Source organism: Castor canadensis, chromosome 1 (assembly GCF_047511655.1).
Source record: "Castor canadensis chromosome 1, mCasCan1.hap1v2, whole genome shotgun sequence".
Taxonomy (NCBI): Eukaryota; Metazoa; Chordata; class Mammalia; order Rodentia; family Castoridae; genus Castor; species Castor canadensis.
This window is the reverse complement of record NC_133386.1, coordinates 187206320-187222665: the sequence shown is the minus strand read 5'-3', so window position 1 is coordinate 187222665 and position 16346 is coordinate 187206320. Positions and strand designations below refer to the sequence as shown.

Sequence of the window (16346 nt, the reverse complement as noted above, 5' to 3'; positions counted from 1 at the left end):
TAAAAGAAGTGGAATATAAAATGTCTAGTAGATTTGACAGTGTTTGGGGTTTGAGTAATTTCCATGAAGCCTGTAATATAAATATCTATAATATGCTCACTGTTTACACAATATGCAAAACAATTTGCATATATCTAGAAAAAATAAAAGAGAATTTATTTTACTAAAATAACTAGTAGTATGCTTTGAAATAAAGTACGATGGGCAATCAACATATTTTGTTAACTGTCTTTATTCAAAGTTAATAATATAAACTCACATTTATAAAGGAAAAGTGTGAAAATAGAAACATGGATCATGATGGCATTAGATAAGTCTTCCATCATAAAAGAGGGCAAATTACATGAGAAAATTAAACCCAGATTTGGTTTGAGGTACAAGTTTATTGTACCTGAACAACAGTATATGTATTGTTATATAACAAATTACCACACTCTTATCAGCTAAAGACACCCATATGCATGCACACACAAATCCACACATAAACCCATTAATTATCCCACAATTTCTGTGACCCAGTAGTCTGGACTTTGTTTAGCTTGGTTCTCTGCTTAGGGTCTCTTAAGGTGGAAACTAGGATGTCATTCTTATCTGAGACTTTACTAGGGAAAGATTCACCTGTATTTTCATAATTTAGTGCCATACAGCTGTATGACTGAAGCTGTCAATTTCTTGTGAACTGTTGGCTTCAGGCATTTGTGAATTTCTAGAGGCTGTTCTCTGATCCTAAGCCACACAGACCTCTGAAGAAAGGGAGCTGCACATGAAAGTTTACTTCTTTAACCAAGCTTGAAGTAATAGAGACTTTTACCAAGGTGGGTTTTTCATTGCTATGCAATGGAGTCACTACATGTAATCATACACATCATATCATCTTTTCCATATGACTCAAATAGAATTAGATTATATGATCAGACTTGAATTGGAAGGCATTGAACAAAAAAAAAAATGAATACCTGGAAGAAAGTATAATGAGGACCACCTTTACAGCTTAGTCATCACAGAAGGAAAATCCCAAAAGTTAACCATGTGACGATGGTAGTTTCTATCTGGAAAGAATTTCCTGAACTAAGTACAGAAATCTTGAGTCAAAGAACATCATATATTTAGTGGAGGCAGAGGTCAGCATTTGAGACAATTCTTGGCAGAACATAGAATATGAGGGAGTTATGTAGCCAGAGATTGATTTAGCTAAATTCAGTTTGCTTAGAGTTCTCGGAAGAAGAATGGGATCTGCATATGCCAAGGGAGGATACAGAATTCTTATAAAATGTGACTGATATGTAAATAGAGAAGAAACAGAAACTCTAAGAGTCAGTGAAAACTGAGATAAATTATATTTGCATACTAACTAGAAGCCTTAGCATCTCGACATCACGTTCAGCATTCTCTGAGATTCAGAATTATTGGTTATTTTTAAAAAGGCTTTTTTTCATAGTGAGGATTTTAGCTTTTTCAAGACTCATCCCAATAAAGACCAAACCTCATACGCTATAATTCCTGGAACTGGAAAATCCTTTAGGCTTTTGCCAATTTGCACTAACAAAATATAAAACCTATCCCTTAAATATCAAAAAGATCATCCAATAGTAATTACCCATCAGAACAAAAATTAAAGAATGCAACCTAGAATCCCCGAGACTGATATAACATATCAAATTGTTACAAATAAGGGTAACTAAAGACCATGAAGAAGAAAACAAAATGGGTTTTGAAAAATGTCACAAGTGGTAGAGCATCTTCCTTGCAAACATAAGACCTTGAATTCAACCATCAGTGCTACCAAATAAAAAAAAAGAGAAAAGATAGATCTTAAAAATTAATATAACTTCAAACAAGTAAAGGTAAATGAACCTGATGAATTTGCAAGCAAAACAAGTGAAATACTGCAAATTTTACATATAATTTTTGGTGTAAAAGGAATGAAAGAAAAAATACGTTCATAGCACTAATACAGTTTTCCATATATTTGGCCCATGAATTAAAATGCCTCCTATATGTTCTATTGAGGTTCCTCCTACTTGCTTTACAGTGAGGCTCGGCACACTATACTGAGTTGATTTTTATTACTTGGTATGATTTGGGCACAGTAATGGATATTATTTTCACATTTTCATATAGGTACATGTATGCCATCATTTTGATCATACTCATCCCCAACACCCTCTTATTGCTTTCACATCCTCCTGTTCATTCTATTTCTGTTTCTGCTTTCATGAGTATTTTTATAGCTGAATTTCATATTTGAAGGAATATATATGATACTTGTGTTTCTGAGTCTGGCTTATTTTACTTATAATGATGATCTCCAGTTCTGTCCATATTCCAGGAAGTGATGTATTTCATTCTAGGAAATGGCATATTTTATTGTATATATATATATATGTATATTCCATATTCATAACTTGATTTACTGTGCAGCAATAAACATGCATATGCCAGCCTCTACTACATGGTGCCTTTAGTTCTTTCGTTATGCACCCAGGAGTGGTAGCACTGGTTCATATGGTGGCACTATTTTTAATTTTTTGAGATAATTCCATAGTGAATTCCATAGTGGCTGAACTAATTTAATATTCCTAACAATAATGAATAAGTATTTCTTTTTTCTCCACAATCTCACCAGCATTTACTATTTTTTTTTACTTGGCTGTAGTAATCCTGACTGGGGTGAGATGGAATCTCAGTGTAATTATGATTTACTTTTTCTAGATGACTTTTTTCATATATTAATTGTTTTTTTGTACTTCTTCTTTTGAAAGTTAATCTCTTTAGTTCTTTGCCCAATTTTGATTGGATTACTTCTGCTTTTGATGTTTAATTTTTGTGTTCTGTATATATCCTAGATATTAATTCCTTGTCACATGTATAACTAGCAAAGATTTTCTCTCATTCTGTCAACTGTCTTCACTCTTGCTTCTTTTGCTGTGCACCCATGTGTACTGCTGCAAAGTAAACTGTTCTTCAAAAATGAGCAAATAATTTGAAAAGATTCATATGATGTTAATAAGAAATGCAACTTTCTGATAAGGTATATTCATAAGAATTACAGAAAGCAAAATGAGACAGGTACAAAATCACAAAGATAAATAATGTGAATATTATCCTGTATGTAGATATCATATAATTAATAAATTTTATTCTTCTGGGATATGGATATGCTACAACTGTGTTAGGAAAAAAACCAGTGCATTAAATTATACACCATGGAGAAAGTAGAGAAAAGCTGGGTCTGGTATGTCAGAATATTTTATAAAAACAAACCAATATAATTTCAACCTCAAGCAGTTAGCTAACAATTTAGGTGTGACAAAGGAAAAGAGTTATCCCTTCTGGAAAAACAAATATTTCCTCTATAAAGAGGACTAACTGCTTGAAAAGCTAGTTCTTATTTAAAAGTGATGTAAAAGTCTTTGACAATATAAAAATTCAATTAAAAGGAAGGAACTTTAGCAAAACCACAAGGTAAACTTCTGGTATGTTAATATTTCTCTCTGGATTGTTAATTAATTTAAGTATCATGATATAGTAAATAATAGCAAATATCAGAAAATCATAATTTTTCAATATAGTTTTAAAATGATTAGCTCATCATTGCTGCAATTTTATTTTCTCAATATATATTAACATTTTTCAAGTATCTGCAATATATAAGTTCCTAACCAATATATTTATTATTAATAATTATAATGGCTTTATAGGTTTTCATCTTAGAAATTTAAAAAATAAAATCAAAGATTATATTTATATAGAATGATTTAACTAAACACAGGTTTCTATGATGATAATAGAAGATATGTCATCACGTCAAATAAAATGATTCCTATTAATGTTATCTTTGTATTAAGAAATTTCCATATAAATATATTTCTTTCAAATTATAAAACTTCCTATAACTTATAAGCAATATTTAATTTAACTTATTATTATTTATATGACCCCCCACCAAATAAGATCATCAACAAGGAAGGAATTGAGACCATATCTTAATTACATTTGATAAATTTTTATATATTGTTTTGATTTTTCAATGGTAGTATTTAACTTGGATCTAAAAGAGCATGATATCAAAATACTATTAGAATTTAAAAAGTAAAAGGCTAAATGGTTACAGGTTTATGAAAGAAGATTTTTAAAAATTCAATAAAAAAGGAGTTCAATCTTTTGAAATTTAAACTTAAAATTTAAACTTCTACATTCTTACTATGCCTTTAATTGTCCTCTCCGACTTCATAGAAAACAATTTATTCTAGTGTTAATTTCTACTTTAAAAAATTAAAATCACGTACGAAGTAATAAACTATAGTAGAATCTTGTCTATATTCTTTACAAAATGAATCACGTATTATAGTATCAAGTGCAAAAAATCTGAAAACTTATATAGTCACATAAAGTACCATCAGTGGAACAACTGCTAGATACTTTATGTCAGCCTCAACTGTGGGCTTGATGGATTGTATAAAGTTGTAAAGAAGCGAATCAACAAGAGAGTTAATTGAACTGGTTTTTTTCTGTAAACTCTATGTAGTATTGATATGTTTTGCTCTTAAAGTAATACATAAAGCACTTATGGCTTCATGCACATTATTATGTATGTATCTACTCACTTTTTCCTAAGTTGTAGACAAGAGAGCTGAAATACGATACATGCAGGAAATCTGGACTGACTTAGGCATGTAAAACAACTTGTACCAAATTTCTGGTTCATTGATCTTACTGCCCAAACTTGTACAGATTTCATGACACAGCTCTAACTATGCTCTTTGCTTGCTAAATATAAATAAAGTCATTGACAAAATAAGCAGACAAGAGAATGAAGACATTTTTTAAGAGATAAATGTGAAAATAATACAGGTAGTAGAAAATACTTCAGTTTTACAAAAACATAGAAAATTATTCAAAAGATAATATGTAAATTTAAACAATAAACTTTATAATCATGACAATATTGTATTTTCAAGGTTATAAGAAAATAATGTTAATAAAAAATATTGTAAAAGTACATAGATACAGAGTTGATTTAGTAATAGAGGTTATGGAATTGTTAAGTCAGTTTTTCACAAAAATTTTAAGCTATAAGGCATGATTGTTTACTTTTAGAATAAGAACAAGCTTTCTTGTTTTTCTAATTTCAAACTAAGTGATATTAGAAAGGGAAAAGAAGTTATGAAGTTGAAATCCAAAATATCTGAAAATCTAGAAAAAATAGTGGAGCTTTTTGAATTTCTGTTGCTTTACGTAAAATGAAATGTAAGGGTAGAAATATTATTTTAAATATAAAAACAATAAAAATATGATTAATAAATAATTCACATACTGCTAGAATTCAATCCCATGACAATAATATAATCTCTAGAATAAACACGTGATAGAATCTCTGACGAAATGACATTGAGTTGAGTCTCAATTAACACCAGACATGTTAAGAAGATTCTGGGCAGAAGAGAAAGCATGGGAATGATTTTAAGTTTTCCATTCTTAAGATCCAGAAGAAGAACTCAATTTTTGAAAAAAACAAAAAACAGCAAGTAAAGACTTAGGGTGATCATATTAGTAAGTTACTCAAGAGCAAAATTTTACAGGAGTTTGAAGCAATGAAAGGAAATGTGAAAGTTATTTTAAGTACAAGGAGAATCCAAGGAAGATATAAAATTACAGATTTATGTCTTTAAATATTCACCCTGACATTTTTTACAGAATAAGTTGTTACAGGATAAGGATACAAGAGTAATTCAGACGTAAAAGATGAAATTCAAAACTTTGGGAATGGAGACAAAGAGAAGGGGGTGGGGAAAGGGGGGAGAAATGACCCAAACATTGTATGCACATATGATTAAAAAAAATGCATGGCCTAGCTTTTCTGCATGCATCATCCAAAGCAATAACATATGCAAATTTTGAAGAAAATATTCATTAAGATAGGCCAAAATTTGTACTGTCCAGAACACAAAAAATGTAAAGTGCTGGCACAGTGGCTCATACCTTTAATCTTAGCTATTTTGGAGATTGAGATAGGGATGATCATGATTAGAGGTCAGCCAGGGCAAAAAGTTCATGAGAACTCATTTCAACCCAATAGTGTTGTGAATCTGGCCAAAAAGGTTTAGAGACTCCTAACTCAATGTAAAAAAGTTTGGCATGGTGGCACACTCCTGTCATCCCAGTTACCATGAGAAGAGTAAAATAGAATCACAGTACAGACTGGCCTAGCCAAAAAACAACACCCTATCTCTAAAATAGTCAGACCAAAAAGGAATGGAGGCAGGCTCAAGTGGTAGAGCACCTGCCTAGCAAACACTGAACCCTGAGCTCTAACTCCAAAACACACACACACACACACACACACACACACACACACACACACAAAGAATTACTCTGGGGTCTTGGCTCAAGTGGTAGGCCAGAGGGGAATGATAAAAAAAAATCTAAATACTTAAGAAATATATTTTCTCTGCCCAGAGTGTAGTTAAATTCATTTTTTTTTGTTGTGTGTGTGTGTGGACTCAATACCTACATCAGGAAACTTTTGGTCGTGATTGACGTGTTCACCACCTTGACTGTTATCATGGTTTCACAGCATATCATACAACAAATTACACACCCTTAATATGTGCCGCTTGTCCCCATATTAGATTTCAGTTACAGATTTAAGAAGCTCTTCAAAAAGCATTTAAAAGATTGCATTTAAAATACAGGAATACTCAGTACAACAAAAGGAATCCAATACCTGTACACTCGATCCAAGTGAGATGTTTAAAACTTACTTAAGTGAATGCAGTTGAAGTAACAGGATAATGGAACAAAATGCATATCTTAGAATGAAAAACATATGAATATTACTTATAAATGCATGGGTAAACATTAAATTTTTTTTCACTTATCTAAAATGTATATGATTGTTTGCAGTAAACTTTTGAATATATTTTTAATTTAGAGCTGAGATATGTATAAACATAATATTTGTTTCAACTATTTAAAAAAAAAGATGGGGTTAGTTAATGGACCTGTATGATTGCAAACAGATAAGTGACCTGATTAGACATTTCTCAAAACATGGAGATTGTCAAAAAATATATGTAAAACTGCTCAGCTTTACTATTCGCCTAAGAAGTACATCAAAACCACAAGGAGAGATGACCTCAGAACTAATGCATAGATATTACCAAAAATGACAAAAGAAAACAAGTATTGGCAAAGATATTGAATAAAATGAAACTCACCTATACTGTTGGTTGGAAGGTAAATTGGTTCAGCCATTATGGAAAATAGTACAGATTTTTCTGAAAAGAATTAAAATTGGAACTACCATATATCCAATAATCCCACTCATGAGGATCTTTTGAAAGGAAATCAAATAAGGATTTAAGGGAGATATCTCCCTCTGTTTATTGTACCATTAATCACAATAGTTAATGCCTTAGTTTTACCTCTCTGGCAGTGGAAATAAGGGGTATTTTGTCATAACCAGTGATAGTAAGAGATTTGGAAGCACATATCACGTCCAAATATGTGTTGCAAAATAATTGAGAGGCATGTCACAAATAATGAAAAGTGCTGAGGACCAAAGTTAAGAGATATTTTTCTTTAGTGTAGTGAAGATGAGGACACAAGTCTGAAAAACTGGTCCACTATAAAAACACTATCAAATGGACATGAAAACAAAAGGATTTGTTTGTCAATTCAGGTATTCTCATTATGTCTGAAAGAGCATCATAATATTAATAAAGTAATCTTAGTTTCTGCGAAATAGAATTGAAAAATAATAGGATAAGTATGTGCAGATGATGTTAACAAGAGACAAAATTTGCTGAAAAGTTCTATTCAGAAGAATTATGAAAAACAAATCAAGACAACAAATCAATACCTAATTTGAACATTTTCCTGTAGGCAAATGTGTATCTTCTTAGGGCATCTGGGTATTCTGTCCTTATTTAGTGAAAAAAGATTAGGTGAAATTTTATGCCATGGAGAGATTGCAGAAAAGTCTGATCTATCTAAAGAATTGTCTGGAAAAATATAGCCAAATGATTATAAAGAGGAGCTCTTAACTAGCAATTTAGGTGTGAACAGAGAGAAGAAATATTCCCACTGGGACAAAGTGACTATTGATGCTATATAGGTCACTGGCTGTTTCAAAACCAACTTGAGATTTTGTTTTAAAACTGCATACATTTGTCACAATTTAGATAGATAAAGTGTCTAAAAACTTCATCAACTAGAAAGACTGGACTCCAAAATTGTAAAAGGTGAATATAAAATATTAATATTAGATATTCTACTTAAATGCATTCAATAACTATTTCACATGAAAAACAGTATATACTAAATATAAATGAACCAAACAATGATCATAACTTGCTCTCAGAAAGCATCACTATTTAAAACAGAATTATACATTTCTGATTTATAAATCAAAAACATAAATTAACTAAACTGTGGTAAGCGTTTGAAATATAGTTTCTTATCTAATTTGTCTTTTGTAAACAATTAAAAGAATATTAAATGCCAGGGATATGGTAGAACACTAACTGAGCATGAAGAAGACCTAGGGTTTGAGTCCCACAAAAATAAAAACAAAATTAAAAGTATCGTGAAATAACCTATTAAAGAAAACAAAATCATAGAATGATGCATTACATACAAAATAAATGCATATATTTTAGTATGGTGATTACAAAGGAAATGTTGCCATCATGAATAACAACATTTCTATGAGAAGGACCTTATTTTGTAAGGAATCTCCTTCTAGAGGGGAAAAAACATTTTTTTCTTCCCAAATGTAAGTTATTGGGAAACAAAATTTATTTCGATTCTTTGGCCCATCATCTATTATAGTGTCACACCTAACAAAATAAGGACAAAATCATGGCAACTTTGTGTCACATACCTGAGTGCATTTGGTACACATTATATATATTGGTTTGATTTTCAATGGGAATGTTTAAATTAGTATTAAAATAGAGCAATATTCTTTTATTATTATTATTGTTGCTATTATTATTATTATTACTATTATAGAAGCTAAGTTGCAAAGGTTTTGATTTTGGCAATAAAATCTATAATAATTTCATAAATAATAATGAGAACTACTGAAACTTTATGTCATTGAATATTAAAGATTTGGTTTTTGCAATATCATTGTGCCTCTAAACATCCTCCCTGACTTCATGGAAAATAAACAAATTTAATAAGTTGTTAATAAGTTGTGACTTGTTATATCCAATTCACAATTGTATGTGAAATACTAGAATGGAGACTTGTATTATATCTTATATAGAATGAGTCATGGAAAATAATGTTAAAAATGTAGGGAATATTATGTAGAAAAGATATATGGAAAGTCTAATACTATGTAGAAAAGATATATGGAAAGATCTCATCCAGAGGATAGGTTAGTGAAACTATTAGTACTTAGGGAAGATTTTCTATCACGGTCAAAACTGACTGGAATAAGATTCATGGAAGGTATATGACCTGCTAGTTAATTAAGATGGAATTTTTAGTTACTGTAAGAACCATTGATGAATTTTGTCTCCAGATAACATGTACAATACTGATGTACTTTTTGCACATTCTTAGGTTTTAATATACATATTATTTTCCTAATTGATGACAAGGATGTTTGGGTATGAATCAGGTAAGTAAATTCACTTATTATGGGTGTGTGAAAAGCATATACCAACTTCTTGCTCATGGACCTTCTTTCTCATCCCAGTATTTCTTCATGGCATCATTGAGACTTTTACTTTGTGAGAAGTAAAGGAAATCCTGAATAAAATGTACAGAACAAACAAGAAGTATGTCATTCTCTTGTTTTTACAGAAAGGAAGAAAAAAATATTTCAGACTTGAAAGGAAAGGGCAATGTTCAAAAATGCTTCTTTTAAAAAAATTAAAATAAATACCTATTTGACTAGTCTTGATTTTTTATAAGAAAATAATCTTAATACAAGAAAATACTAGCATAGTGTATAACTCTTAATAATAGGAGTTGATATCTTACAGAATAGTCATACTTTCTCAAAAGAACCATTATCTCAAAAATAAAAATGAGGTGTATGAAAATTGTTTTATAATATTTCAAATCAAGGGGAATGGACAAAAGCAATGGTATAAAGTTGGAACACAGATTATGAGTAATTCTAGGAAAACTGTACAAATAGTTTGTAGCTCAATTTCTTCACTTATAGTGAAAGTAATGAAAAAAACCACAAGTTTTGAAATGAAACATCAGAAACATTAAGGAGCTATCTATTGGCACTAATGTAGCCTTACAATAAATGGTAGAAGTAAAATGATGAGATTTACTTATTTTAAAAATTCACTAGCTTTTTCTTCCATCCAAGTACTAATCAAACTGAATCCTGCTTAGCTTCTGAAATCAGGCACATTCAGGGTACTGTGACCATAGACATACTAGCTTTTTCTGTGTAGGATGAATTATAGTCAGGCAAGGCTATTGGAATAATCTTGGAAATAAGAGGGTAGATAAACTAACGTGTAGCAGGTAGAGGAAAACCAATACATTTTGTACGTTTGAGAGCAGTGACAGGTGTACTTCAGCCAGTTTAGGTTTCCATAAGTCCTGGGGACCTTGATATTTGGCCTTAGAAATAGGCAAATATTATGAATTAATTCCTACTTCAATCCAACTATACCCACCCTAAAAGTATACTTACCAGCATTCAGAATTTGGTGATAGAATTCATGGAGGTTTTCCTAGAAAGAGAAGGATTGTTATAGAACGAGTGGGTATGACTCCTTTGTAGACAGCTTTAATGGGAAACTTCTGAATGAACTAAGAAGACAAACCAAATTGAGGGAAAGGTGAAAAGATGATTGGTTTATAAGAGGATATTGAAACTTGTGCCAACATTTTCTGACCATTGATCAAAATAAGATTGAACAATCAGTTAATGAGTACATAGATTGTAAGGAATGGATGACCTTAAATATTTGAGAACAGACCTTACAAGCTGAATTTTTAAAAACATATATTAGAATGAAGTGAACAAACAAATTAAGGAAGTTGGTAGCATCTTTACATAGAACTAAATTGTTTTGTTGCTCTTTTTGGTCACAATTTAAATGTGACTAAAGAGATTATGTTTTTCTTGAATGTGTTTTTTGCTGATGCCTCAGCTCATGTTAGGTAAAAGGAAAACTTGACTTTAACTAGGATCTGTTTTGTCACAAAGGAATTTGGAGAAAGCAGTTAGAGTAAGTTTGGAGTTGGTTAGATGATGTATCTTGGATTCTAGCACTAATAAGTAGATAAATGTAAATATACTTAAGAAATTTAAAATCAAATTTGTTGAACTAAATGGTTTATGTGTCTTCAGGTAATAAACTAATAGTATAATTATTAGTATAACTAACTATAACTGTTAGTATAACTAACAGTATAGAAAATGATGGTAGGAGAATTTGTAAAGAAAAAAAAAGCTGACCGGCTTCAATGCTATGCATTCCAAGAAAGGAGAAAATAATATTAAAAGTAAAACAGAAAGAAAAGACTTCAATTAAATATTTGAACTTTCAAAGAAGAGAAAAATTTTAGCATAGCTAGTAGTCTTCCTAAAAAGGTAGCTTTTACATGCAAATCCTTGGGTTAAAAAATGAGGGAAGGGATACTGAAAAATGATTCTATATTTGACTGGAGAAGTAGCTCATCTTTACTATTCCTTCTGATATTGAAAGTAAATAGTTATGTATAACTATATAGCTCTCATTGGTAAAATTTTAATGCAAATCTACCATTATCAATCCATTGTTTAAACATTTGCTTCATCGAATTTTTTTTCTACAGATGAGATCATTTCTTCTTGTGACACATCAAACTTCTTCAAAATCAGAGAATAGAAATGTCAGAGAGATATTGAGAAATCATATCAAAACTCATATCTTAATCCAATAATCAAACACAGAAATGCAGCTATCAAATGTAAAACACAAGGGGAAAACAAATTAAAAACTACAGACACAAATCTCACTATAACTATGAAATTTGTTCTATTGGGATTTTCTGATATTCCTAAACTTCACTGGTTTCTCTTTGTAACATTCTTGGTCATCTATAAGATTATCCTGTTGGGGAATGGCATCATCATTCTAGTAACAAGAGTAGGGCCCATACTTCAGTCACCCATGTATTTCTTTATTAGCAATTTTTCTTTCCTAGAGATCTGTTACGTGTCTGTCACTCTTCCTAGAATGCTCATGGATCTTTGGACTCAGACAGGAAATATTTCTTTTTTTATCTGTGCTACACAAATGTGCTTTGTTCTTATGCTGGGAGCCACAGAGTGCCTCTTCTTGGCGGTGATGGCCTATGACCGCTATGTGGCCATCTGTAACCCTCTGTGCTATCCTCTTGTCATGAGACACAAAGCCTATGTGCAACTGGTAACTGGTTCTTGGCTCATTGGAATTCCAGTGGAGATAGGGCAGACATACCAGATTTTCTCTCTGCCATTCTGTGAATATCACCAAATCAACCACTTCTTCTGTGACATTCCCCCAATGCTTAAACTGGCTTGTGGGGACATATTTGTGAATGAGATGGTGGTGTATGTATTTGCTGCATTACTTGTTACTGTTCCCTTTATATTGATCCTTGGGTCCTACTGCAGAATTATCTCAATTATCCTCAAATTACCATCCAACATAGGAATACCCAAAACCTTTTTCACTTGCTCTTCCCACCTTATAGTTGTATTTTTATTCTATGGATCAGCCAGTATCACCTATTTAAAACCCAAATCCAATCAGTATGAGGAAACAGACAAATTGCTCTCTCTTTTCTACACTGTTTTGACTCCAATGCTCAATCCTATGATATATGGTCTGAGGAACAAGGATTTTACTGAGGCTTTGAGAAAATTATTTCACAAAATAGTAGCCTTGTGAGACTCATGAAATACATTTAATTGGTATTAGTGTATGTTAACTGAACAAAGTAAGGGTTTACATTATGATACTTCCATTCATGTATATTATGTCCTCTTCCCCCTGTACCCCATCTCTATGTACATCCCTACTACCCCTCCATTCACTGTCATTTCATTTTCCCCCTAAATGACAAATGAAAGAAACATGTGATATTTGTCTTTTTCAATAGGCTTATTTTACTTAACGTTGTGATTTCCAGTTCTATCCATTTTCCTACAAGTCATAAAATCTCATTCATACCACATTTTCTTTATCCATCTGTGGATAGACACCTTATTTGATTTCATTTTCTTTTAATAGATCTTTATGTCCTTACAGCTATTACAATTATGTTGACTCATTTAGCAATGCTCTACTTTTAAGATCAGTCTTCCCTATCATTGTAACCTGGTAATTAAGATGTATAACTGAAAAAGATGATGTGATATGCAAAATATACTCTAGATGAAATCACATTTTTCTTACTTTGAAACCTTCCTTGGAAGTAATATAAATTTCTCTTTTACAAAATAATATGGAACGGTTAGGCAGAGTGGCTCAAATAGTAGAGTGCTTAGCCAGAAAGAACAAGGCACTGAGTTCAAACCCTAGTGTCACCAAAAATATAAAATAAAGTACTAGACACTTAGATTTTATACAGTCACATGACATAACTAACACATAGGATTAAAAATCTTACTGCATGAAAATACATGTACAAAAATGATTAATATAAATAAAAACTGTATAATACAATGTTGATTATAGCAATGTTTTTCTAAATAAAAAAGCAAAAACTTAATGCTCAAATAAAAAATATTTTTATTAATATGATATACAAATACAAGACAATTATACACTTATTAAAAAGTTCATATTACACATATGTAGCAATGACCCAATGAATCATTCCTACTAGCACTCATACTGTTTTTGTTTTCCCTTCCCCCTTGGGCATTGGAACTTATCTCCTTTAACACAGGAAACCTTTTTACCAGTATGCCAAAAGCCCAGGCTATTATCCTGTACATTGAGATATTGGTAATTCACAAGGGTTAATTTTCCCAATACACATAAAAGCCAGTATCATAGTATCAGGATTTTTTAAAAATAGCTTTTATTGAAGTTTCACCATCAAGGAGATAGGAAATAAACTCATATCTGTCACTGACTGGCTGGTAGAGAGGGAATTTAAAGGAAGAAGAGATAAGCTACTTGTTGATAGGATACCAAGAAAGGGAAGTTTAGGGTTGTCTTGTACAGGTGTAGCTGATTGCCACACCTCTCTGTGGAGCCTATATTTATGTTGAGAGGAAATTATGTGCTGAATCAATATGTCAAGCTTGTGGCATAAAGAGGCCATCGTTTGGATTAGCAGACTTCCTTTATGCATCCTTACTCTTGAAAAGCTGGTTTCAAGCCAACCTTGAATGGATTCTCAATGCTTAAGGACATTTTGTTATAAACAACTTATGTCCTGTTATGGTCAGAGCTCACCTAATTAAAGAACACATAGAAAGAAGTCACAACTCATCAAAATCATACAATGGTGAAAATGAAATACTTAACACATAACAATATGCTATTTTAAGAGTTTTTAACATGCTCACCTATCAAATATTATCTATCATTTTAAAGTCATATATTATTCTTAAGACTTTTAAAATTCATTAATATCTGTTTAGGAAATTGTTTTCATGGAAACAATGGCAGACTTTTAAATTCCTTACATATCTGAAACTCATTTGAGAAATTTAGTGTCTGATTTGAAAGAATTTATTTTGTTCATTTGTTCAAATTACATATTTAAAGTGTGGATAAAATACAAGACTATATTGTTGTTAATGTACAGTACCCCACAATTGCACAGTACACCTTTTTTAAGGAAATGTTCACCAAAATAGACTAAAAATGGTAACATAAAAGATTCAATATTAGAACATAACAATTGAGATTGTGTCCTTTGCCACAAGGAGTCCAATTTCAATGTCATTGTTGTGTGTTACTAAGGGAAGGCATATGAGAAAATGTCTGGATGGGATGCTCATATTCATTATCTTGATTGTCAGGATGTTGACCTTTATATACAGATGGGAAATATCAAATTGCACACTTATAAGTTTAAATATTTTGTTGTTGTTGGTAGTGCTGGAGAGTAATTCAGGGGCTTCAAATAGACAAAGTAAATACTGTATCACTGAGCTGCATCCCCAGGTCCATATATGTGGTTTTGTTATATATATGTATATATACATATACATATTATATATATGACATATATATACATATTATATATACACTTATACAAACAGACTCACACACACACACACACCTGCTGACACACACACATGTATATATGTATATATATATTATTTATATTATATATATGCAAATATATATGGTGGTTGTTGTTGTACTGGGGTTTGAACTAAGGGCCTAATGCTTTCTAGACAGGCACTCTATGACTTGAGCCATTCCCAGCCCTGTTTATTATATTTTAAATATACATTAGTGGTGCTGTTCAAAAAAAAGATAATGTTGATGTAGAGAAACTCAGCAAAGGGAAACTATGGAATCCATTACTAGAATATTTAACTTACCAATGAAAATGTCAAAAAATTCTTCTGGCTGAAGTAACATGATATCAGAGGAAAATGTTTATGTTTAGAAAGTAGTGAAAAGTGTGAAACATTTCAAATGTCTGATTAAGTTTTAAATATTTTGTTTTAAATTTATTTAAAATACAATATAAATCTCTAAAACGAATTCACAATAGCCAAGTTATGGAAACAACCAAGATGCCCCACTACTGATGAATGGATCCAGAAAATATGGTATTTATACACAATGGAATTTATCTCAGCCATAAAGAAAAATTAAATCTTATCATTTGCAAGTAAATGGAGGAAACTAGAGAACATCATTCTGAGCAAGGTTAGTCAGACTCAGAAGACTAAAAATTATATGTTCTCCCTCATATGTGGTCTTTAGATCAAGGGCAAATACAGCAACGTTGTAGGACTTGGGTTAAATGACAAGGGGAGAACATATACAGGAGGTACGGGGTTAGATAGAAAACCCAAAACCTGAAAGCATTTGATGTTCCCACTCCAGAGGAATTAATACAGAAACCTTAAAGCTACAGAGGTCAACATGAGAAGGGGATCAGGAACCAGTGTAAAGATCAGTTAGAGATGAATCAACCTGGGTTGTAACACATTTGTACATGAAAGCCATGCTAGGAATCTCTCTGTATGGGTATCCTTATCTCAACTATCAAAAATGTTATGTCTTTCTTGTTATTGCTTATTTCTACTTTTCAGTGGAACTGGAGAACAGCGCATAACAGGTTCTGCCTGGAAGGGAGGTGGGAGGGGGGCAGAGGTTGGGGGCATGGGCAAGAGGAAGAAATGACCC

General features: G+C 31.6%; 1 protein-coding gene across 1 annotated transcript; it reads left to right on the top strand.

The window, feature by feature from the left end:
* Nucleotides 1–300: 300 nt before the first annotated feature.
* LOC109680531 (olfactory receptor 10AG1-like) lies at nt 301–12908 on the top strand. Its single transcript, XM_020155342.2, has 2 exons — nt 301–374; nt 11927–12908. Exons 1-2 carry the CDS (start codon nt 301–303, stop codon nt 12906–12908), a joined length of 1056 nt encoding a protein of 351 aa, XP_020010931.2.
* Nucleotides 12909–16346: the final 3438 nt, after the last annotated feature.